The sequence below is a fragment of the Ranitomeya variabilis genome, chromosome 1, assembly GCF_051348905.1.
Source record: "Ranitomeya variabilis isolate aRanVar5 chromosome 1, aRanVar5.hap1, whole genome shotgun sequence".
Lineage (NCBI taxonomy): Eukaryota > Metazoa > Chordata > Amphibia > Anura > Dendrobatidae > Ranitomeya > Ranitomeya variabilis.
This window is the reverse complement of record NC_135232.1, coordinates 291,352,240-291,378,920: the sequence shown is the minus strand read 5'-3', so window position 1 is coordinate 291,378,920 and position 26,681 is coordinate 291,352,240. Positions and strand designations below refer to the sequence as shown.

Below are 26,681 nucleotides of genomic sequence, written 5' to 3'. Positions count from 1 at the left end.
AGCTCACCACCGGCCAGGAGATCCAGGAGGCATTTATCACAGAGCAATTCTTGTGGAACTGCCCAGAGGATCTTCAACAGTACCTCCGTGACCGGAAACCACAGGGGGCCATTGCTACAGCCGCCCTGGCAGATGAATATGCCAATAACCGGGCCCCTGAAGCCAAGCGGGCAGCCCATAGCAGCTGGAGAGGGGGTAAGACTCATCCTACCCCTGTTTTCCCAGTCCCTAGAATGCAAGGGGTGCCACCCTCTGTTTCCCTCTCCAGGCCAGGGACAGAACCCAGGAGGTGCCACCTCCACAATCAACCTGGACACTTCAGGACCATGTGTCCCCAGCATCCCAAGGCCCCGGCCTCATCCCTAAAACTGTCCCCTGTCATGTGTGTGGGTGGGGGTGGTGGGAGTTCCCATCACTATAAACCATTCCACCGCTATGGGACTGTGGGACACCGGTGCCAAGATGACCCTCGTGCGGCCTGAGATGGTGTCCCCCCAGGACTTGTTACCCAGAAAAACCCTCACCATCTCCGGGATTGGGGGCGTTGAACCAGTGCTGCCCATCACCAGGGTTCATCTGGACTGGGGCACCAGGAGGGGAATGAGGGAGGTGGGAGTGTCGACGAATATTCCCATGAGTGTTTTACTTGGGACAGATTTGGGGCAGCTAGTGTCACAGTATGTACTGAGACCCCAAGTACTGGTCCCCCACTGTGTCTTAATTTGTCTACTGCTAGCAATGCTATAAATGCGTTGCCTGTTCCTTCTGCGTTAAGGGGGGGAGGTGGGGGCTGAGAGTCACTCCTGCAATGACAGGACACATGCAGAGCCTGCAGATGAGGCAGAGCCAAAAGACACAGGAAGGTGTGAGAATGTCCCCATGTGTAATGGGACAGTGTGCTCTGGAGGAAGAGGTAGGGGGCAGGTAGCTGCAAGGCCAGAACCAGAGTTGGTTGGAGGGGCTGCCGCAGGGATTTTAGGGCCCCTAGATGAGTCCACACTGCTGGGTTCTGCGCAGCTGCAGGAAGGGGAACGTGCCAATGGGGTTGGGGCTGTCACAGGAGAGGTGGGGCTTCCAGGTAAGGCCCCAGGGCAGAAGATCCCCACATCTGGGATGCCAGGAGACCAGGCTGGTCCAACTGACTCGACTTGTGTGGAAGCCGAGGGGAGGCAAGTACTACCCAGGGTTACAGCGGTCGTGGTGCTGCCACCAGGAGTGGTAGTGCTGGAGCCCTAGGAGCCTCGCAGAGGTCCGACGGCCTTCCCCCTTCTGACCAAGTGGCGGCTGAGCCAGGGGGAGGCCTGGAGATGGGTTCTGGGGAACTGACAGAAGACGTCGCAGGTTCGTCCATTCTGGCCATGTCTAGTCAGGGGTTTCAGGCAGCATTGGAGGCCAACGACAGCGTGAAGGCCCTTATGGAGCAGGCATATAGATCAATAGTTGGTGGTTTGTAAGTGGAGCGCTGGCAGTAGTCCCAGGAAGGGGAAAGCAGACAAGCGAGTCCTCGCAGCTCCAGCCGGGCACCCCAATAGAGGATATAACAGGTTTTAGAAGAGAAACCTGGTCCTAGGCGCGCACAATGAAGGACTCTGACACCAGGTTGAATTGAACCACTGTGGCTCAATTCAACCTGGTGTCAGAGTCCTTCATTCTGCTCTCCTAGGACCGGCTTTCTCTTCTATAACCCCTTATGGAGCAGGCGGCACAGCCTTTTACGGACTCAAACCTCGAGCGGGTGGTCTGGGACTAGGGTCGGCTGTTCCAGGTGTTGGTTCAGCGAGGGTCACCAGAGGTGTGGCCTAGGGACCGACAGTTAGTGGTACCCTATCATTTCTGTGCGGAGTTGTTGCAGATTGCACATGAGGTTCCAATGGCCGGACACTTATGGATCGCTAAGACCAAGGCCAGGCTAGCCCAGCATTTCTACTGGCCTAAAATGAGGACCGATGTGGCTGCCTACTGCCGTTCGTGTGACACCTGTCAGAGAGTGGGGAAGGCGGGGCAGCACCCCAAAGCCCCACTGTTGCAATTGCCCATCAATGACGAGCCTTTCCGGAGCGTGGCTGTGGATCTCATTGGAAAACATCTATAAAGTGACAAATGCCTCTACTCTCGAAGATGAATTCCCTGAAGCGTGAAGTTTACAAAATGAGTCATTTGTGAGGGTTTCTGCTTTCTGGCAGGACAAGGGCTCTTCAAATGCGGAGTAATGTCAGCTTCCCGAAAAGGCACCACTTTCTTTTGAAGCTCTATTATGTGCCCAAACAGTAGTTTTCCAAAGCTTGCTGTTGCACAACAATTTCGGTGATTCATTTTCTCTTGGTACCCTAGTGAAAATGAAAAATTTGGGGTAATGCAAGATTTTTGGTGAAAAAATTGAATTTGTAATTTTCACAGCACAATGTTTTAAAATTCTGGGAAGCAACTGTGGGCTTTTCAAATGTGACTTGGCTTTTGGGTATTTTCTGTCACATATACCCTTCAATGTAATTTCAAATGTTATGTGGTCCCAAAAAAAAATTAGTGTTGGAAATTTTGAAAAATTGTTAAAATTTTTTAACCCTTCTAAATTCCCAGCAAATAAATGTTTTTAGTCTGACATAAACTAGACATGTTGTAATTGTTAACTATTTTTGTGGTTTAACTATCTGATTAACCCCTTCACCCCCAAGGGTGGTTTGCACGTTAATGACCGGGCCAATTTTTACAATTCTGACCACTGTCCCTTTATGAGGTTATAACTCTGGAACGCTTCAACGGATCTTGGAAATTCTGACACTGTTTTCTCGTGACATATTATACTTCATGATAGTGGTAAAATTTCTTCGATATAACTTGCATTTATTTGTGAAAAAAACGAATATTTGGCGAAAATTTTGAAAATTTCACAATTTTCCAACTTTGAATTTTTATGCCCTTAAATCACAGACATATGTCATGCAAAATACTTAATAAGTAACATTTCCCACATGTCTGCTTTACATAAGTACAATTTTGGAACCAAAATTTTTTTTTGTGACGGAGTTATAAGGGTTAAAATTTGACCAGCAATTTCTCATTTTTACAACACCATTTTCTTTTAGGGACCACATCTCATTTGAAGTCATTTTGAGGGGTCTATATGATAGAAAATACCCAAGTGTGACACCATTCTAAAAACTGCACCACTCAAGGTACTCAAAACCACTTTCAAGAAGTTTATTAACCCTTCAGGTGTTTCACAGGAATTTTTGGAATGTTTAAATAAAAATGAACATTTAACTTTTTTTCACACAAAATTTATTTCAGATCCAATTTGTTTTATTTTACCAAGGGTAACAGGAGAAAATAGACCCCAAAATTTGTTGGACAATTTGTCCTGAGTACGCTGATACCCCATATGTGGGGGTAAACCACTGTTTGGGCGCATGGCAGAGCTCGGAAGGAAAGGAGCGCCATTTGACTTTTCAATGCAAAATTGACTGGAATTGAAATGGGACGCCATGTTGCATTTGGAGAGCCCCTGATGTGCCTAAACATTGAAACCCCCCACAAGTGACACCATTTTGGAAAGTAGACCCCCTAAGGAACTTATCTAGATGTGTGGTGAGCACTTTGACCCAACAAGTGCTTCACAGAAGTTTATAATGCAGAGCCGTAAAAATAAAAAATCATATTTTTTCACAAAAATGATCTTTTTGCCCCCAATTTTTTATTTTCCCAAGGGTAAGAGAAGAAATTGGACCCCAAAAATTGTTGTGCAATTTGTCCTGAGTACGCTGATACCCCATATGTGGGTGTAAACCATTGTTTGGGCGCAGGGCAGAGCTCGGAAGGGAAGGAGCGCCATTTGACTTTTCAATGCATAATTGACTGGAATTGAGATGGGATGCCATGTTGCGTTTGGAGAGCCCCTGATGTGCCTAAACATTGAAACCCCCCACAAGTGACACCATTTTGGAAAGTAGACCCCTTACGGAACTTATCTAGATGTGTGTTGAGCACTTTGACCCAACAAGTGCTTCACAGAAGTTTATAATGCAGAGCCGTAAAAATAAAAAATCATATTTTTTCACAAAAATGATCTTTTGGCCCCCATTTTTTTATTTCCCCAAGGCTAAGAGAAGAAATTAGACCACAAAAGTTGTTGAGCAATTTGTCCTGAGTACGACGATATCCCATATGTGGGGGTAAACCACTGTTTGGGCGCATAGCAGAGCTCGGAAGGGAAGGAGCGCTATTTTACTTTTCAATGCAAAATTGACTGGAATTAAGATGGGATGCCATGTTGCGTTTGGAGAGCCCTTGATGTGCCTAAACATTAAAAACCCCCACAAGTGACACCATTTTGGAAAGTAGACCCCCTAAGAAACTTATCTAGATGTGTTTTGAGAGCTTTGAACCCCCAAGTGTTTCACTACAGTTTATAACGCAGAGCCGTGAAAATAAAAATTCTTTTTTTTTTCACAAAAATGATTTTTTAGCCCCCAGTTTTGTATTTTCACAAGGGTATCAGGATAAATTAGACCCCAAACATTGTTGTCCAATTTGTCCTGAGTACGCTGATACCCCATATGTGGGGGGGAACCACTGTTTGGGCGCATGACAGACCTCGGAAGGGAAGGAGCGCCATTTGGAATGCAGACTTAAATGGATTGGTCTGCAGGCGTCACGTTGCATTTGCAGAGCCCCTGATATACCCAAACAGTACAAACCCCCCACAAGTGACCCCATATTGGAAACTAGACCCCCCAAGGAACTTATCTAGATGTGTTGTGAGAACTTTGAACCCCCAAGTGTTTCACTACAGTTTATAACGCAGAGCTGTGAAAATAAAAATTCTTTTTTTTCACAAAAATGATTTTTTAGCCCCTAGTTTTGTATTTTCACAAGGGTATCTGGATAAATTGGACCCCAAAAGTTGTTGTCCAATTTGTCCTGAGTACGCTGATACCCCATATGTGGGGGGAACCACTGTTTGGGCGCATGACAGAGCTCGGAAGGGAAGGAGCGCCATTTGGAATGCAGACTTAAATGGATTGGTCTGCAGGCGTCACGTTGCATTTGCAGACCCCCTGATATACCCAAACAGTACAAACCCCCCACAAGTGACCCCATATTGGAAACTAGACCCCCCAAGGAACTTATCTAGATGTGTTGTGAGAACTTTGATCCCCCAAGTGTTTCACTACAGTTTATAACGCAGAGCCGTGAAAATAAAAATTCTTTTTTTTTTTCACAAAAATGATTTTTTAGCCCCTAGTTTTGTATTTTCACAAGGGTATCAGGAGAAATTGGACCACAAAAGTTGTTGCCAGTTTGTCCTGAGTACGCTGATACCCCATATGTGGGGGAGAACCACTGTTTGGGTGCATGACAGAGCTCGGAAGGGAAGGAGCGCCATTTGGAATGCAGACTTAAATGGATTGGTCTGCAGACGTCACGTTGCATTTGCAGAGCCTCTGATGTACCCAAACAGTACAAACCCCCTACAAGTGACCCCATATCGGAAACTAGACCCCCCAAGGAACTTATCTAGATGTGTTGTGAGAACTTTGAACCCCCAAGTGTTTCACTACAGTTTACAACGCAGAGCCGTGAAAATGAAAAATCCTTTTTTTCCCACAAAACTTATTTTTTGGCCCCCAGTTTTGTATTTTCCCAAGGGTAGCAGGAGAAATTGGACCCCAAAAGATGATGTCCAATTTGTCCTGAGTACGCTGATACCCCATATGTTGGGGTAAACCCCTGTTTGGGCACACGGGAGAGCTCTGAAGGGAAGGAGCACTGTTTTCCTTTTTCAACGCAGAATTGGCTGGAATTCAGATCGGATGCCATGTCCCGTTTGAAGAGCCCCTGATGTGCCTAACCAGTGGAAACCCCCCAATTATAACTGAAACCCTAATCCAAACACACCCCTTACCCTAATCCCAACAGTAACCCTAACCACTCCTCTAACCCAGACACACCCAACCCTATTCCCAACCGTAAATGTAATCCATCCCTAACCCTATCTTTAGCCCCAACCCTAACTGTAGCCACATCCCTAGCCCCAACCCTAGCAATAACCCTAGCCCTATCACTAGTCCTAACACTAGCCGTAACACTAGCCCCCAACCCTAGCCCTAACCCTAACCCTAGCCCTAACCCTAGCCCCAACCCTAGCCCTAGCCCTAACCCTAACCCTTGCCCCAACCCTAACCCTAGCCCTAACCCTAGCCCCAACCCTAGACCTAACCCTAACCCTAGCCCTAACCCTTGCCCTCACCCTAACCCTAACCCTAGCCCTAACTCTAGTCCTAACTCTAGCCCTAACCCTAATGGGAAAATGGAAATAAATACATTTTTAAATTTTTTTATTTTTTCCTAACTAAGGGGGTGATGAAGGGGGGTTTGATTTACTTTTATAGCGGGTTTTTTAGCGGATTTTTATGATTGGCAGCCGTCACACACTGAAAGACGCTTTTCATTGCAAAAAATATTTTTTGCGTTACCACATTTTGAGAGCTATAATTTTTCCATATTTGAGTCCACAGAGTCATGTGAGATCTTGTTTTTTGCGGGACGAGTTGACGTTTTTATTGGTAACATTTTCGGACACGTGACATTTTTTGATCGCTTTTTATTCCGATTTTTGTGAGGCAGAGTGATCAAAAACCAGCTATTCATGAATTTCTTTTGGGGGAGGCGTTTATACCGTTCCGCGTTTGGTAAAATTGATAAAGCAGTTTTATTCGTCGGGTCAGTACGATTACAGCGATATCTCATTTATATCATTTTTTTTATGTTTTGGCGCTTTTATACGATAAAAACTATTTTATAGAAAAAATAATTCTTTTGGTATCGCTTTATTCTTAGGACTATATCTTTTTTATTTTTTTGCTGATGATGCTGTATTGCAGCTCGTTTTTTGCGGGACAAGATAACGTTTTCAGCGGTACCATGGTTATTTATATCAGTCTTTTTGATCGCGTGTTATTCCACTTTTTGTTCGGCGGTATGATAATAAAGCGTTGTTTTTTTGCCTCGTTTTTTTTTTTTTCTTACGGTGTTTACTGAAGGGGTTAACTAGTGGGGCAGTTTTATAGGTTGGGTCGTTACGGACGCGGCGATACTAAATATGTGTACTTTTATTTTTTTATTTTTGTTTATTTAGCTAAAGAAATGTATTTATGGAAATAATAAATAATTTTTTTTATTATTTATTTAGGATTTTTTTTTTTTTTTTTTTTACACACGTGGAGAATTTTTTTTTTACTTTGTCCCAGTGGGGGACATTACAAATCGGTGATCTGACAGTGTGCACAGCACTCTGTCAGATCTGCGATCTGCTGTGCAGGGCTGCAGGCTTTCTAGCGCCTGCTCTGAGCAGGCACTCGGTAAGCCACCTCCCTCCCTGCAGGACCCGGATGCCGCGGCCATCTTGGATCCGGGACCTGCAGCGAGGAGGGAGGTAGGAGACCCTCGGAGCAACGCGATCACATCGCGTTGCTCCGGGGGTCTCAGGGAAGCCCGCAGGGAGCCCCCTCCCTGCGCGATGCTTCCCTATACCGCCGGTACACCGCGATCATGTTTGATCGCGGTGTGCCGGGGGTTAATGTGCCGGGGGCGGTCTGTGACCGCTCCTGGCACATAGTGCCGGATGTCAGCTGCGATATGCAGCTGACACCCGGCCGCGATCGGCCGCGCTCCCCCACGTGAGCGCGGCCGATCGCGTATGACGTACTATCCCGTCGGTGGTCATACGGGCCCACCCCACCTCGACGGGATAGTACGTCTAATGTCAGAAAGGGGTTAAAGCACATTTTCAAAATGTTAAAATTGCAATATGTTCACTTTTTTGTCAAATTTTGTATATTTTAATAAATAAATGAAAATCATATTGACTTAAATATACGACTAACATGAAGTACAATGCATCACAAAAAACAATCTCAGAATCAGTGGGATATGTTGAAGCATTCAAAATTTATTACCACATAATGTGACACTAGTCAGAATTGAAACATTGGGCATTGTCAGGAAGATGAAAACAGGCTTCAGAGTGAAGTAATTTAAGCTTACCATTATGTCATATTTAATATCAGTGGACGCAATGAAATACCTTATGCTTTTCTGAACTGTAAATGGTGCAGTGTGATAACCTGGATACACTTGGATAACCTACATGATGCACCAACCTAGATTTGTGTTCCCTTTTGGCCAGCACCATCTTCAACCATTTTTACTGAACAATATGATAAATACTTTCTCATCATGAAGACTTTACAAAGCTGCTTATTTTCCAGGTCAACAATGGTGCTGGTTGGGGGCGTGGCGATGTAGTGGAGATGAAAGTGGACAAGAAAAGAAGAAAAAGATCATGCCCACATATATAGGAACACCTCTGATGGTATAAAATTGTAATTTTTATTCAATTGGCAAAGAACCCTACAAAATACACACACATGTGCACACAAAAAAACACAACATGATGATTAAAAACACTTAAAAAATGCAAATATGCAAAAACACTGCCCAAACATATATATACATATCATATCCCAAGGTGGGGAAGATGACAACCCACAAAACATGAACTTCCCACAATAAGAAGACTACAATAGCCTAACTACACAAATAAAGATGGCACATAGATCGATATTGCAATACCATGCATACCCCTAATAAGGTGCATAATAATTGTGCAGAAAATGACAAAATTGTCAAAGCTTGAATATATGGCTTATGCTTATAAAGATGTGCCCATAATAAATGAGACAATTCAACAATTGAAAAAATAATCAAACATGTATAAACATATGAATGTCTCAGTAATGGTACACATGGGACCTGCGTATGGGGGGAGGAGAGGAGGAACTGACCAAATAAGAGCCCACAACCTCAGTCCAATACACAAAAGACACCCCCATCATACCCATAGTCCAGAGCCATAAGAAAAATATGTAGTACACAAGGGAAGCAGAGTGTGGGATGGGCTCCCACGCGTATCGCCGCCAAAGTGGCGGCTTCCTCAGGGAAAGAAAATGTCATGTAGTATGAAGCGTTCAATGCGGCAGTATATATGCGTATTATTTGATGGTGCTAAAGGTAATCACCTGGAGAGAACACACAGGGGGCATCCGGCGTGTAAAGCAGAGTGGCCGCGGCCATCTTGTTATTGTTGTAACTCCAGTTTGAACAATAAAGTTTATTCCAAGTGACTCGTGCGCATGCGCGCGCACGTGGAGATATCTATGCCCTGGATCTGGTACGGCACGTAATTACTGCATAGGCAGAGGAAGGGGAAAGTGGTCAGCGCATGCTCAGTGTGTAGATAAAGACAACATTCCCTCAATTGCCTTATATATGCAACAAGAATTGTGTTAATACTAAATAGCAGGTCAAAATAGCTATAACCATGGAGAACCCGTTAATGCAGTACCAATTGGATTGAAAAACGACCCCTAGTCCAGTTTTTTGAAAGGAAGAAAAACAATAAATGTGTTTGAATATACATATATGAATATCTTGCAGTATACACAGGATCAGTCTGATGTCAACACATGCCATGCATGCTGACAAGCACCCATATGAAGTTTTTAGAAAAAGGTAAGCAATTATGAGACACAAAACTAATAAAATAATATAATGATACAAAATAATAATGAAAAAAATAATAAAATAAAATATAAATAAATATAAGTAAAAATGAAAAATAATGATAAAAATAAAAAATAAATAAATAAATAAAAAGAAAAAAAGAAAAAAATGAAAAAAATGAAAAAAATGAAAACTAAATAGAGAAATTTTTTAAAAATGTAATATATATGAAAAATTATGAAAAAGAGGATAGAAATAAATAAAACCAATGTATAATCATAATAAATAAATTCAAAAAGTGGATGCTATTATTCAATTGTATTGTTCGATTATAATAACGATACAAAGATATTATAATATGATATCAGCATGCATGACAAAAAAATATATATATATAAGTACTGTTAAATTCAATGTGCCTGCGATACATTCAAACTTGGTGTGGTAGACACACCCTGGACCAGACGTATGGTATTGCAATATCGATGGAACGGGCCCCAAGTTTTTTTGGGGGGGCAACTAAAAAAAGCATGAAAATAGACGTGACCAGAATTTTCACAAAGCAGAGTAGGCCAAATGTCTATGTATATATATATATATATATATATATATATATATATATATATACACATGTTTCAAAAATAAACCCAAACAGCGTCCGAAAAACCATATTATATGAAAAATCATATTGTATGAAAAGTCCAAGCTGGAGTGTAGGCCAAAAGCCAAGTCAGCCATAAAAGCCAGAAAAAAGGAGCTCCTCATTTAGTCCATTGGGTGACAAACTTTTTAAATTGAAAATCCAATGGGATTCACGGCGTAGTAGTTCCTTCGTCCGATCGCCCCCACGTATGTTACCCAACACCTGGTCCAAAACCATGACCTGTATTTTGTGATATTTGCTGTCATGATTGTCCAAAAAGTGGGACGCCACAGATGAAATGGGTTTGTCCTTCTCCTTGTCAGTTTTAGCTCTACCAATGTTCGACAGGTGCTGCTGGATTCTCCGTCTGACTTCTTGGCTTGTTTGCCCAACGTAAATTTTAGGGCATGAACAGATAAGTAGATACACCACGTTCTTGGATCGACAGTTGGCATATATTCTCGTCTCAATTCGTCCTGGAAAAACGGAAAGCATGATGACATTAGTGGCAGCCATGTAAGGACACACATTGCAACTGCCACATGGAAAGGATCCCTTAAGACGGCTTCCCGTCCCCAAGTTCACAGCGGGTCTCCTAAAGTGACTAGTAGTGAGACAGTCTTTTAAATTAGTAGCCCTCCTGGCAATTATTTTGGGCATGTCAGAGATATGGGGCCTAAGTTTTGTCTCATTTAATAAAATGCCCCAATGTTTTCTCAGTATGTCATGAATATCCTGCCATTGGTTGTTATACACCGTTATAAGGTTAGTCGATGATATTGTGTTCCTAACCCTGGGTTGGAGAAGGTCCTGTCTATCACTGTGCCGAGAATTCTCAAAAGCACGAGATATAGTTTTGCGTGGATAGCCCCGCTCAGACAGGCGGGTTGTCAGATCTCGTGCTCCTTCCCGAAAGTCAGCATCAGAGCTACAATTTCTCCTTACCCGCAGAAATTGTCCCTTGGGCAGGTTTTTTCGCAAATGATGAGGGTGAAAACTGGAGAAATGAAGTAAGTTGTTCGTTGCCGTATTCTTCCGATGAATCTTGGTTTGAATGTGACACCCAGACTTGGTGATTTTGAGATCTAGGAATTCCACCGATGTAGTAGAGATGGAGGCTGTTAGAGAGATATTAATTGAGTTGTTGTTAAGCACCGCCAAAAACTCCTCACACTCAGCCTTAGTTCCCGTCCATAAAACCAACAGGTCGTCAATGTATCGAAACCAACGGAATACATTGGTCTCGAAGGCCCGCAATGGGCGCACCTGTGTCTCCTCCCACCAACCCATGAATAGGTTGGCATAGGAAGGAGCACAGCGAGCGCCCATTGCGGTACCAGAGATTTGTTTGTAAAAAACTCTGTCAAAGACAAAGTAACTGTTGGTCAAAACAAAAGATAAAAGATCTACCAGAAAAGATTGATGTCTGCGATCACCTGTAGTTAGTTTGTTCAAAAAGAACGAGACCGCTTCAATCCCCAATGTGTGGCCAATGCAGGTGTATAACGAGGCAACATCCATTGTGACAAGTAGGGTATCTTCTGGGATCCTTAAGTCCTGTAGTTGACGAATGAGATGAGACGTATCCTGAATGTAGGAATCTAGGCAAAAAACAAAGGGTTGCAAGAAATGGTCTAGATATATACAAGGTCTTTCATAAAGACCACCTATCCCAGCAACTATGGGCCTACCGGGTGGTTCTTGCAAGGACTTGTGTATTTTTGGAAGCAGGTACAACCTGGGGACGATCGGAGACGCTGTTGACAGGAACTTAAATTCTCTATTATCCAGTATGCCGTTAGACTTGGCTGACATGAGTAGGCGATCCAATTTCCTCTTAAAAGTGTCTGTGGGGTCAGAGGGCAGGATTTGGTAACATTTGGAATCATTAAGTTGTCTGTGAGCCTGTAGTGGAGATGAAAGGACGCGTCTAGCTGGAGCTCCCATAATCCTGATTCAAATCCTGCTTTAAATTCACCTCAGAGCATTTCCTCAGGCACTGCTGTGCTCCACTGGACACCTGGAGGCGCCCAGCTTCTGAGGAGGTGCAGAGTGCGGCTTCGGTCGGGTGAGCTCTGGGGAAAACCCAGACAGAGGACGGAGTCTGCAGGAGACGGTGGCCATTTTCCGTGCCACATGTGTCGGCAGTGGAGGAAGAGCGTGATGCTTGGGTGCGGGGGAGCAGGCTAAACATCAGAGAACCATCTAGAGGTATGAGAGGGGGATTGCGCGGTGTGAGCCCTGAGAGACGGGCCCGTACTCCCCCCTCCTTAACATCATATAACGCTGGCTGCCCCCGACATCCACACTGGAACTAGTGCTTCTCCCTTGGCTCCCGTCGTTTAGACCGCAGCTGCAGTATCTGTTATCAATGGCTGACGGCCAGGCCTAATAACTGTTCCGCTGGAGATATTAAGCAAATCCTTTTTCATATACTTCCATTACTTGGAGGAGAAGCCTGTCTTCATCATAGATACTGAGCTCTTACTGCTGCTGGATTTGTTCCCCTGTTTCTCCCCCTCCTCTGTGACTATAGGTGCCCAGGCAGCATTAAATCATTAACAATGGTGCTGATTTATATCCAATACCATCAAGATTGTATGAATATATATGTTCGCTTCCAGACTTGCCATCTTAATATTATATCTAGACAATTCCCCAAAAGGACATTCTTTTGGCCAGTTTTGCCTATTGGGAGACCATCATGCTTTTTATCACCATTTATAATCTTTAACCTCTTCACGACCTTGGGATTTTCCATTTCTGCATTTTTCTTTTTTGCTCAATTTCTTCCCAGAGCCATACCATTTATATTTTTCACTCAATATGGCCAAGTGATGAGTTAAACTTTTGAAGGACATCATTGATTTTACCATATAAAGTACTGGAAAACAGGAAAAAAATTCAACTGCGGTGAAATTGCAAAGAAAGTGTAATTCCACTTTTTTGTTGTATTCACTAAAATGCTAAAACTGACCTGCCATTATGATAAAATAAAAAATAGCGCCATTTTCTGAGACCCGTACCATCTCTACTTTTTTGGCATCTGATGCTAGGTGAGGGCTTTTTTTTGCGTGGGGCCCACATCAAAGAGATCAAGGCACCCTATATGTTTTTTTATTTTTGACCAGTAAAATATCAGAGAACAAAATTCTAATTTCTTAATGTGTAGATAAAAGCATTGAGCAATGGCACTACTGCAGTGCTCAAGACATCAACTTCTTTATTGAAATTAGCCCCATGATCTCATGATGGCTTCGCATATAAAATATGAAAGTGCTGTATATCAGTGTGACCACAACATAGTATGAAGAACAAGTGGACAAAGTCTTTACTGTATATTACGGGATCATTTACAGTTTCCCATCTTACAGAACTACAATTTATCCATAACAATCAGATGATATTCTGACAGCCTATAAAGGCTTGCACTCAGCTAAATACACAGCGAAGACACCTCATGCTGCTATTTTTTTCAGACAAAATTTTATCAGTGAAAAAATTCCGCTATCTGTACAGCCTTATTGAATAACATGGGTTAGTGTGCTATCCAACAAAAAAAAGCACTTAATTCAAGTTACATGCTGATGCGAGCATACACTATAGGGAAGCTATTTAACACTATCTACTTGCCTTTCAACCCTCTATTTGGAGGTAAATTGCATTTCTGGACTTGAAAATGTCACTGTAAAGAGATCTTGTCATGTAAATAAAAGCTATTAACCTGCAGATATTGGGTTAATCTGCAGTTTAATCGTGTTCTGCCAGGAGGAAATTAACTTTAGTCCTCCCAGCAACCTTTGGATATCAGTCATGGGGTGGGCCGATGCAGCTTCAGTCACTACTCTGTGAATAGGTGCAATGACTGTAATCGCACCAATGGCACCGACTTACTACCGCCTCTAATGCTGAGCCAGCTGTCTGTCAGTGAAGAGTTGTGGCTACTTGAAGCTGCACCGGCCCACGCTTATGACTAGAAATCCCAGGCTGCTGCGAAAAATAAAAGTTCAGTCAGCTTAAGAATGCTATAAACTTCCAAATGAACCCCATACCTGCAGATTGATAGCATTTTTTTTACATGACAGATTGTCTTTACAGACAACTTTTCATGTTCAGAAATTATTTTTACCTGCAGATATAGGGTTTACACGTAGGTAAATAGAATTAAACAATACCCGTCTACTTTACTGGAAGAGCAGCTACAGTGAGAAATTTAAGTTATATCCTTCTTGTGGCCACTCAGTACCAGTCATAGGGGCCATGCAGGAAGGGATTAAAGTCATCGCTTACTATTCTGTGAGCGCGGCTGTAATTACTCCCCGGCACTTTGATTGAGAGATTGCTCTCCACTCAAGCTGCTGAGTGGCTGTCAATCAAAGTATTGGGGAGTGAGTGCAGTGTTCGTACTGCATAGTGATCAGTGACTGTAACTGCCCTCTTCACTGCTCCATGACAGGAAGTTAGCGACCAGGGAGAGGAAAGAAGTTAATTTTCTTCTTGTAGCTACTCTTTCAGTAAGGCAAGCAGGCATGATTTTAACACCATATATCTGCAGACTAGTCCTATATCTGAAGAAAATAGCATTTCTGGACATTGATAGGTTCCCTTCAAAACTCGTCATTAAGACAGCAAACAGGTCTCATTTTTCTAAATACTAAGTAATAATAATAATAATAATAATTTTTATTTATATAGCGCCAACATATTCCGCAGCGCTTTACAACTTATAGAGGGGACTTGTACAGACAATAGACATTACAGCATAACAGAAATCACAGTTCAAAACAGATACCAGGAGGAATGAGGGCCCTGCTCGCAAGCTTACAAACTATGAGGAAAAGGGGAGACACGAGAGGTGGATGGTGACAATTGCTTTAGTTATTTGGACCAGCCATAGTGTAAGGCTCGGGTGTTCATGTAAAGCTGCATGAACCAGTTAACAGCCTAAGTATGTAGCAGTACAGACACAGAGTGCTATTAACTGCATAAAGTGTATGAGAACACGATGCAAGGAACCTGATTATGTGTTTTGTTTTGTTTTTCTATTTTTAATAGGCCACACAGGGATAGTTAGGTTAATGCGTTAAGGCGGTAGGCCAGTCTGAACAAATGCGTTTTTAGGGCACGCTTAAAACTGTGGGGATTGGGGATTAATCGTATTAACCTAGGTAGTGCATTCCAAAGAATCGGCGCAGCACGTGTAAAGTCTTGGAGACGGGAGTGGGAGGTTCTGATTATTGAGGATGCTAACCTGAGGTCATTAGCGGAGCGGAGGGCACGGGTAGGGTGGTAGACTGAGACCAGAGAGGAGATGTAGGGTGGTGCTGAGCCATGGAGTGCTTTGTGGATGAGGGTAGTAGTTTTGTACTGGATTCTGGAGTGGATGGGTAGCCAGTGTAATGACTGGCACACGGTAGAGGCATCGGTGTAACGGTTTGTGAGGAATATGATCCTGGCAGCAGCATTCAGGACAGATTGGAGCGGGGAGAGTTTGGTAAGAGGGAGGCCGATTAGTAGAGAGTTACAATAGTCCAGACGGGAATGAATAAGAGAAACAGTAAAAGTTTTTGCAGAGTCGAAAGTAAGAAAAGGGCGAATTCTAGAAATGTTTTTGAGATGCAGATAAGAAGAGCGAGCCAGTGATCGGATGTGGGGGGTGAATGAAAGCTCGGAATCAAGGATGACCCCAAGGCAGCGGGCATGTTGCTTTGGAGTAATGGTGGAACCGCACACGGAGATGGCAATGTTAGGCACAAGTAGGTTAGTAGAGGGAGAGAACACGAGGAGTTCAGTTTTTGACAGGTTCAGTTTCAGCTAGAGGGAGGACATGATGTTAGAGACAGCGGTAAGACAATCACTGGTGTTTTCTAAGAAGGTCGGAGTGAAAGCAGGAGAAGAGGTGTATAATTGGGTGTCATCAGCATAGAGATGGTACTGGAACCCAAATCTACTGATTGTTTGTCCAATAGGGGCAGTATACAAAGAGAAGAGGAGGGGGCCTAGGACTGATCCTTGAGGAACCCCAATAGTAAGGGGAAGGTGAGAGGAGGAGGAACCAGCAAAACATACAGTGAAGGATCGGTCAGAGAGATAGGAGGAGAACCAAGAGAGAACGGTGTCCTTGATGCCAATGGAGCGGAGCATAGTGAGGAGGAGCTGATGATCCACAGTGTCGAATGCTGCGGAAAGATCCAAGAGAATTAGCATGGAGTAGTGACCATTAGATTTAGCTGTTAGTAGGTCATTAGAGACTTTAGTGAGGGCAGTTTCAGTAGAGTGTAAAGAGCGGAAGCCAGATTGAAGAGGGTCGAGAAGAGAGTTATCTGAGAGATAGCGGGTAAGACGGGAGTGGACCAGGCGTTCCAGGAGTTTAGAGATGAAGGGAAGATTAGAGACAGGTCTATTATTAGTGGCACAGTTTTGGTCGAGGGAGGGTTTTTTAAGTAATGGATGTATGATGGCATGCTTAAATGAGGAGGGAAAAATACCGGAAGTGAGGGAAAGGTTGAATATTTTTGTTATGTGAGAGGTGACAGCCGGGGAAAGGGACTAGAGGAGATGTGACGGAATGGGGTCACTGGTGCAAGTGGTCGGGCGAGAAGATGCAAGGAGCCTGCTTACTTCTTCAGTAACTGGTTCAAAGTCAGAGAGTGAACTAGATGCAGTGGGGGAGGGAGTAATCAATTCCAAGCCGTTTTTAAGAGCAGTGAGGACTCTTGACACAAATAAATACCTCATACATTTCTGAAGTATAAATGGGGCAGACTGATCACCTTGATAACCTACACGGTAAACCCTAGTATTGTGTTCTGTATACCAGCTTTTAAAAAAGACCTATATATCAAAAAGATGCAAGTTTTGGCCAGCACTATCTTCAACCACTCCTATTTAACAAAACAAACAAAAAATGCTTTCATGAAGATTGACCAAACCTTTTGGTTTTACAGATGAGCAATGGTGCTGAACCCTATACCATCAGGATTGTAAGAATATGTGTGTTTGCTGCCTGACATGCCATCTTAGGAAATTCCCTGTAGTGCCATTCATCTCTCCAGGTTTGCCAACTAGCAGACTGTGTACAATCACTTTTACATGTTATTTTTGTTTTTCGATCTGCAAAATATCAGAGAACGATCTTCTAACTGTCTGATTTCTTAGTGTGTAGATAAAAGGGTTGAGCAATGGAACCACTACAGTGTTCAAGATGGCAACTTCTTTATTAAAATTAGCTCCATGACCTTGTGATGGCTTGGCATATAAAAATATGCAACTGCTGTATATTAGTGTGACCACAACAGCGTGGGAAGAGCAAGTGGACAAAGTCTTTAGCCTTCCATCAGCTGAATCAATTTTCAGTACTTCTAGAACTATCTGTACATATGAGATTATTGTAATAAGTACAGAAATATATAATGAGCATACACCAACAGCTGATAGCAATTCAATCATAGTTGTATCTGTGCAAGAATTGTCAAGAAGAGGCTGAAGATCACAAAAGAAATCATCAATTAAATTATTGCAAAAATTCAGATTAAAAATTAAAATAAAAGGAAAGGCAATGGTGAAAAATGATCCAAGCCACACTCCAGCTATAAGCCGAATACACATCTGTCTGTGCATAATTATAGTGTAATGTAGAGGGCGGCAAATAGCTAAGTATCGGTCAAACGACATTACTGCAAAAAGGAGGAATTCTGCAGTTCCAACTAAAAAGTAAATAAAGGACTGAGTGAGGCATAATTCTAAAGAAATGTGAAATATTTCGTTTACAAATCCATTTAACATACCTGGAACCACAGTGTTAATAAAGCAGATGTCCATGGCAGCTAAATTGCACAGGAAATAATACATAGGAAAGTGAAGTCTTTGGTCAGAAAAGACTAAATATAAAATGATAAAATTGCCCATCAATGTGACGGTGTAACCTATAAATATTAGACAAAACACAAAAATTCTCAAATGTGGAGTCAAATTAAACCCCAAAATAATAAATTCATTGACAATAGTGCTGTTCATCTGTTTGGTGCTGGGATATGGAGCACATGGATTGAGTCAGCTTGTACAGAGAGATTAGATAATACCTGAATTAATATTCTTTATATATTGTAGTAAACCACAATTCTACTTAACGATAATCACTGCTACGCAACATAATATGAACCATGGGGCTAATTATGAAAAAACGAAAGCTATGTATAAGTAAAAAAATAAGGCAATGAAGGAGGTCACCATGCTGTTATTCACCATGCTATATTCCCATCAGACTAACATGAATCTTGAAGTTCACATCCTTTTTTGGCCACTTCCTCATGCAGGATATAAAGATCATCGATTGTAATGAAAAGAACAAAAGAGCAATACTAAAATCATTCTTATTTAAGGGAATGCATTATTAGAAAATGGCATAGTCTTTAAAGGGAACCTGTCACACGCCCCAGTGGTTTCAAACTAAAAGAGCGACCTTGTGCAGCAGTAATGCTGCATTCTGACAAGGTGGCTCTTTTAGTTCTGGGTGCTGTAACTGCCGAAATAATCAGTTTTATAATTTGTCTGAAATACCTGCTCCTCAGTCAAGTGGGCCGGCATTTCCCCCCTGCTTCAGACAGCACACAGCTGTCACTCACATCTTCTTGGCACCGGGCGCCGCCTTCTCCTCACCGCTGTTTTCAAAAGTAGCCGGCACCTGCGCTCTTATCCCCTGCCTGGTGCAGGCGCAGTGAACGCTGGCCGTCTTTCCTCATATGCAGTCCAGCTGACTGTGCCTGCGCGGCCGCCCTGCTTGTGATTCCCAGCCCCGCAGTGACTTATGATTTATTCACATTGCGGGGCTGGGATTCACAGGCAGGGCGGCCGCGCAGGCGCAGTCAGCTGGGCTGCATAAGAGGAAAGACGGCCAGCGCTCACTGCGCCTGCACCAGGCAGGGGATAAGAGCGCAGGCGCCGGCTACTTTTGAAAACAGCAGTGAGGAGGAGGCGGCGCCCGGCGCCAAGAAGATGTGAGTGACGGCTGTGTGGCGTCTGAAGCAGGGGGGAAACGCCGGCCCACTTGACTGAGGAGCAGGTATTTCAGACAAATTATAAAACTGATTATTTCTCAAGTTACAGCACCCAGAACTAAAAGAGCCACCTTGTCAGAATGCAGCATTACTGCTGCACAAGGTGGCTCTTTTAGTTTGAAACGACTGGGGGGTGACAGGTTCCCTTTAAAGTTAAAGTTTTATGATGCTTGTACATATTTTTTAAAATTGTGTGTGATAATTTTTGCTTGTGCATGTCGCTACCTAGCTAAAAAAAAGTCCTGAAAACTTGCTATTTTTACCCTGGCCACTGTTAAGAATTATAGTTGACATTTCTGTGAATATCACTTTTCAGTAGTAATCTCATTATTACTTAAAGGATTAATTCAAAATGACCTCTACTCAATTTACCGATCATGCATAGAAATCGCTCCCACAGAAGTCAGTAAACATCTTGAGACTGTTAAGGCCCCGTCTCACTTAGCGACGCTAAAGCGATCCCGACAACGATACGACCTGTCAGGGATCTTTGCTGCGTCACTATGAGGTCGCTGGTGAGATGTCAAACAGTGAGATCTTCCCAACGACGTTGTGTCGTGTCGTTGGTCGTTGTGACCCTGTCACATGGCAGCTATTATGACGATTCAGACCTCGATGAGGGACGTCCTGTGTGAACGAGGTCGTTGGTAAGGTGTCAAACACAGCGATGTGTGCTACCCAGCGGGACCTCAACGATCAAAAAAAGGTCCAGGCCATTCCGACACGACCAGCGATCTCACAGCAGGGGCCTGGTCGCTGCTACGTGTCAAATGCGGCGCGCCCCCACACCGCCGCAGGGCCGAGGGGTACCCGGAGCCGGGCCTCTAGTTCTCAGTCTCGGGGTTGTCACGGTGGCTAGGCCCGGTCCGTGGCCCTGTCCGTCAGTTGGGGACGTCCGGTGTAATAGGTGGTAGTAATGGTAGCGATGTAGCGGTGCGGTTGTGGGGTGTAAGTCGCGGTAAATAACGAGGACACCAGGTTGCAGTCTCTTTACCTCTTTACTGGAGATCTCTGAGTCCTCAGTCCAGAACACGGTTCACCAGGCTACGCAAGTCCGGCCGGTCCAATGGCACCTCCAGAGTTCTCCTCTCAGGTGGAAATCTGTGCCTTCCTTCTAGCGCTATGTGTTGTAGTCCTTCCCTGCTGTGCTCACGGAAAGTAACCCCACAACGGTTGTGTCTGTTTCTTAAGTTCCCTCACAACTCGATTTGATGTTCCTCTGTAATCCACCCCTTCCCTGTATTCAGGTTGGAATGGCACCCGTTTGTCAGGTAGGCCTGGAGTTCTTCCGGGACCCTAGAGTCGCCCCTCTCCCGCAATTGCCCCCCAAGACTTCATAGGTGATATGTGGTAGACAGCCCGCCTGAGACCGACTGTCCTGCCGCTGTTTGGAGTATGGCTTGAAGCTGTATTCTAATCCACTCCTGTTGTGAATTTGCTTTTTGCTCCCTCTAGTGGTTACTAGTTTTTTGACTCTGGTTTTTCTGTCATTCCTTTTATCCGCACCTGGGTCGTTAGTTAGGGGTGTTGCTATATAAGCTCCCTGGACCTTCAGTTCAATGCCTGGCAACGTAGTTATCAGAGCTAGTCTGCTGTGCTCTTGTCTACTGATCCTGGTTCCAGTTATATCAGCTAAGTCTGCCTTTTGCTTTTTGCTATTTGTTTTGGTTTTGTATTTTTGTCCAGCTTGTTCCAAATCTATATCCTGACCTTTGCTGGAAACTCTAGGGGGCTGGTGTTCTCCCCCCGGACCGTTAGACGGTTCGGGGGTTCTTGAATTTCCAGTGTGGATTTTGATAGGGTTTTTGTTGACCATATAAGTTACCTTTCTTTATTCTGCTATCAGTAAGCGGGCCTCACTGTGCTAAACCTGGTTCATTTCTGTGTTTGTCATTTCCTCTTACCTCACCGTCATTATTTGTGGGGGGCTTCTATCCAACTTGGGGTCCCCTTCTCTGGAGGCAAGAAAGGTCTTTGTTTTCCTCTGCTAGGGGTAGCTAGATTCTCCGGCTGGCGCGTGTCATCTAGAATCAACGTAGGAATGATCCCCGGCTACTTCTAGTGTTGGCGTTAGGAGTAGATATATGGTCAACCCAGTTACCACTGCCCTATGAGCTGGATTTTTGTATTCTGCAGACTTCCACGTTCCTCTGAGACCCTCGCCATTGGGGTCATAACAGTTTGCCAGGCCAGTATTAAATGTTTAATGCATTGCAGAAGAGGGATTATAAGAAAGAAGATTCTGAGTTTTTTTTTTCTCCTTCCCCTTTACCTCAGAGTGGCTATGCTCGCTGCAGACATGAATGTCCAGACCTTGATTACAAGTGTGGACCAGCTGGCTACTCGTGTGCAGGGCATACAAGACTATGTTATCAGAAATCCTAGGTCAGAACCTAAAATACCAATTCCTGAACTGTTTTCCGGAGACAGGTTTAAGTTTAGGAATTTCGTGAATAATTGTAAATTGTTTTTGTCCCTGAGACCCTGTTCATCAGGAGATTCTGCTCAGCAAGTAAAAATTGTTATTTCGTTCTTACGGGGCGACCCTCAGGATTGGGCTTTTTCGCTGGCGCCAGGAGATCCGGCATTGGCTGATCTTGATGCGTTTTTTCTGGCGCTCGGTTTACTTTATGAGGAACCCAATCTTGAGATTCAGGCAGAAAAGGCCTTGCTGTCTATGTCTCAGGGGCAGGACGAGGCTGAAGTGTATTGCCAAAAATTTCGGAAATGGTCCGTGCTGACACATTGGAACGAGTGTGCACTGGCCGCTAATTTTAGAAATGGCCTTTCTGAAGCCATTAAGAATGTTATGGTGGGTTTTCCCATTCCCACAGGTCTGAATGATACTATGGCACTGGCTATTCAAATTGACCGGCGGTTGCGGGAGCGCAAAACCGCAAATTCCCTCATGGTGTTGTCTGAACAGACACCTAATTCGGTGCAATGTGATAGAAAAACCGCAAATTCCCTCATGGTGTTGTCTGAACAGACACCTGATTTAATGCAATGTGATAGAATCCTGACTAGAAATGAGCGGAAAATTCATAGACGCCGGAATGGCTTGTGCTACTACTGTGGTGATTCTACACATGTTATCTCAGCATGCTCTAAACGTATAGCTAAGGTTGTTAGTCCTGTCACCGTTGGTAATTTGCATCCTAAGTTTATTCTGTCTGTAACTTTGATTTGCTCACTGTCATCTTATCCTGTCATGGCGTTTGTAGATTCAGGTGCTGCCCTGAGTCTCATGGATCTCTCATTTGCTAAGCGCTGTGGATTTACTCTTGAACCATTAGAAAATCCTATTCCTCTTAGGGGTATTGATGCTACACCATTGGCAGCAAATAAACCGCAGTATTGGACTCAGGTTACCATGTGCATGACTCCTGAACACCGCGAGGTGATACGTTTCCTGGTTTTACATAAAATGCATGATTTGGTCGTTTTAGGGCTGCCATGGTTACAGACCCATAATCCAGTCCTGGACTGGAAGGCTATGTCAGTCTCAAGTTGGGGCTGTCGTGGTATTCATGAGGATTCCCTGCCTGTGTCTATTGCTTCTTCTACGCCTTCGGAAGTTCCGGAGTATTTGTCTGATTATCAGGATGTCTTCAGTGAGTCTGAGTCCAGTGCACTGCCTCCTCATAGGGACTGTGACTGTGCTATAGATTTGATCCCAGGCAGTAAATTTCCTAAGGGAAGACTGTTTAATCTGTCGGTACCTGAACATACCGCTATGCGTTCATATATCAAGGAGTCTCTGGAAAAAGGACATATTCGTCCGTCTTCTTCCCCTCTTGGTGCGGGATTCTTTTTTGTGGCAAAAAAGGACGGATCTTTGAGACCTTGTATTGATTATCGGCTTTTAAATAAGATCACTGTCAAATTTCAGTATCCTTTACCGCTGTTGTCTGACTTGTTTGCCCGGATTAAGGGTGCCAAGTGGTTCACCAAGATAGACCTTCGTGGTGCGTACAACCTTGTGCGCATTAAGCAAGGTGATGAATGGAAAACCGCATTCAATACGCCCGAAGGTCATTTTGAGTACTTGGTGATGCCTTTTGGGCTCTCCAATGCGCCTTCAGTTTTTCAGTCCTTTATGCATGACATTTTCCGGAAGTATCTGGATAAATTTTTGATTGTTTATCTGGATGATATTTTGGTTTTTTCTGATAATTGGGATTCGCATGTGGAGCAGGTCAGGTTGGTCTTTAAAATTTTGTGTGAAAATTCTTTGTTTGTCAAGGGCTCAAAGTGTCTCTTTGGTGTACAGAAGGTTCCCTTTTTGGGGTTCATTTTTTCCCCTTCTGCTGTGGAGATGGACCCAGTCAAGGTCCGAGCTATTCTTGATTGGACTCAGCCCTCGTCAGTTAAGAGTCTTCAGAAGTTCTTGGGCTTCGCTAACTTCTACCGTCGTTTTATCGCTAATTTTTCTAGCATTGTGAAACCTTTGACGGATATGACCAAGAAGGGCTCCGATGTAGCTAACTGGGCTCCTGCTGCCGTGGAGGCTTTTCAGGAGTTGAAACGCCGGTTTACTTCGGCGCCTGTTTTGTGCCAGCCTGACGTCTCACTTCCCTTTCAGGTTGAGGTGGATGCTTCGGAGATTGGGGCAGGGGCCGTTTTGTCGCAGAGAGGCCCTGGTTGCTCTGTTATGAAACCTTGTGCCTTTTTCTCTAGGAAGTTTTCGCCTGCCGAGCGAAATTATGATGTGGGCAATCGGGAGTTGTTGGCCATGAAATGGGCATTTGAGGAGTGGCGTCATTGGCTCGAGGGTGCTAAGCATCGTGTGGTGGTCTTGACTGATCACAAAAATCTGATGTATCTCGAGTCTGCTAAACGCCTTAATCTGAGACAGGCCCGCTGGTCATTGTTTTTCTCCCGCTTTGATTTTGTTGTCTCGTATTTACCAGGTTCAAAGAATGTGAAGGCCGATGCTCTTTCTAGGAGCTTTGTGCCTGATGCTCCTGGAGTCGCTGATCCTGTTGGTATTCTTAAATATGGAGTTATCTTGTCAGCTATTTCTCCGGATCTGCGACGTGTGTTGCAGAGATTTCAGGCTGATAGGCCTGAGTCTTGTCCACCTGACAGACTGTTTGTCCCGGATAAGTGGACCAGCAGAGTCATTTCCGAGGTTCATTCCTCGGTGTTGGCAGGTCACCCGGGAATTTTTGGCACCAGAGATCTGGTGGCCAGGTCCTTTTGGTGGCCTTCCTTGTCAAGGGATGTGCGGTCATTTGTGCAGTCCTGTGGGACTTGTGCTCGAGCTAAGCCTTGCTGTTCTCGTGCCAGCGGTTTGCTCTTGCCCTTGCCTGTCCCGAAGAGACCTTGGACACATATCTCCATGGATTTCATTTCTGATCTTCCGCTATCTCAGGGCATGTCCGTTATCTGGGTGATATGTGATCGCTTCTCCAAGATGGTCCATTTGGTTCCTTTGCCTAAGCTGCCTTCCTCTTCCGATCTGGTTCCTGTGTTTTTCCAGAACGTGGTTCGTTTGCACGGCATCCCTGAGAATATTGTGTCAGACAGAGGATCCCAGTTCGTTTCCAGGTTCTGGCGATCCTTTTGTAGTAGGATGGGCATTGATTTGTCGTTTTCGTCTGCTTTCCATCCTCAGACTAATGGACAGACGGAGCGAACCAATCAGACTTTGGAGGCTTATTTGAGGTGTTTTGTCTCTGCTGATCAGGACGATTGGGTGACATTCTTGCCGTTGGCTGAGTTTGCCCTTAATAATCGGGCTAGTTCCGCCACCTTGGTTTCGCCTTCTTTCTGCAACTCTGGTTTCCATCCTCGCTTTTCTTCGGGTCATGTGGAGCCTTCTGACTGTCCTGGGGTGGATTCTGTGGTGGATAGGTTGCAGCAGATCTGGAATCATGTGGTGGACAACTTGAAGTTGTCACAGGAGAAGGCTCAGCGCTTTGCCAACCGCCGCCGCGGTGTGGGTCCCCGACTACGCGTTGGGGATTTGGTGTGGCTTTCTTCCCGCTTTGTTCCTATGAAGGTCTCCTCTCCCAAATTTAAACCTCGTTTTATTGGGCCTTACAAGATATTGGAAATCCTTAATCCTGTATCTTTTCGTCTGGATCTTCCTGTGTCGTTTGCTATTCACAATGTATTTCATAGGTCCTTGTTGCGGCGGTACATTGTGCCTGTAGTTCCTTCTGCTGAGCCTCCTGCTCCGGTGTTGGTTGAGGGCGAGTTGGAGTACGTGGTGGAGAAGATCTTGGATTCTCGCCTCTCCAGGCGGAGGCTTCAGTACCTGGTCAAGTGGAAGGGCTATGGTCAGGAGGATAATTCCTGGGTGGTCGCCTCTGATGTTCATGCGGCCGATTTAGTTCGTGCCTTTCATGCCGCTCATCCTGATCGCCCTGGTGGTCGTGGTGAGGGTTCGGTGACCCCTCACTAAGGGGGGGGGTACTGTTGTGAATTTGCTTTTTGCTCCCTCTAGTGGTTACTAGTTTTTTGACTCTGGTTTTTCTGTCATTCCTTTTATCCGCACCTGGGTCGTTAGTTAGGGGTGTTGCTATATAAGCTCCCTGGACCTTCAGTTCAATGCCTGGCAACGTAGTTATCAGAGCTAGTCTGCTGTGCTCTTGTCTACTGATCCTGGTTCCAGTTATATCAGCTAAGTCTGCCTTTTGCTTTTTGCTATTTGTTTTGGTTTTGTATTTTTGTCCAGCTTGTTCCAAATCTATATCCTGACCTTTGCTGGAAACTCTAGGGGGCTGGTGTTCTCCCCCCGGACCGTTAGACGGTTCGGGGGTTCTTGAATTTCCAGTGTGGATTTTGATAGGGTTTTTGTTGACCATATAAGTTACCTTTCTTTATTCTGCTATCAGTAAGCGGGCCTCACTGTGCTAAACCTGGTTCATTTCTGTGTTTGTCATTTCCTCTTACCTCACCATCATTATTTGTGGGGGGCTTCTATCCAACTTTGGGGTCCCCTTCTCTGGAGGCAAGAAAGGTCTTTGTTTTCCTCTGCTAGGGGTAGCTAGATTCTCCGGCTGGCGCGTGTCATCTAGAATCAACGTAGGAATGATCCCCGGCTACTTCTAGTGTTGGCGTTAGGAGTAGATATATGGTCAACCCAGTTACCACTGCCCTATGAGCTGGATTTTTGTATTCTGCAGACTTCCACGTTCCTCTGAGACCCTCGCCATTGGGGTCATAACACACTCCCTCGGCGTTCCGGCCACCGGTATTGCGCCTCAGCAGGGTGCTGCCTCTTTCAACAAAACCCCTGCTGGTATTCTCCTTCTGCTTGATCTCGTTTCTCACTCAGCACAATCTATCTCGCTTCTAGTCCTTTCTTGAGTCCCGCCGCTTCCAGGAGCCTGCGCGGACCCGTTACGTTCTTTCAATGCCAAGCCTCTGCCAGGATCCCACCCCTGGCAGAGACCCTACAGTCTCTCCCT

General features: G+C 44.5%; 1 protein-coding gene across 1 annotated transcript; it reads right to left on the bottom strand.

The window, feature by feature from the left end:
* Positions 1–17,299: 17,299 nt before the first annotated feature.
* On the bottom strand, positions 17,300–18,025 carry LOC143793628 (olfactory receptor 6C3-like). Its single transcript, XM_077280688.1, has one exon. It carries the CDS (start codon positions 18,023–18,025, stop codon positions 17,300–17,302), a length of 726 nt encoding a protein of 241 aa, XP_077136803.1.
* Positions 18,026–26,681: the final 8,656 nt, after the last annotated feature.

Excerpts from the sequence above, each read along its gene's own strand:
- LOC143793628 (XM_077280688.1), bottom strand. The coding sequence starts at position 18,025 with ATGGACATCTGCTTTATTAACACTGTGGTTCCAGGTATGTTAAATGGA.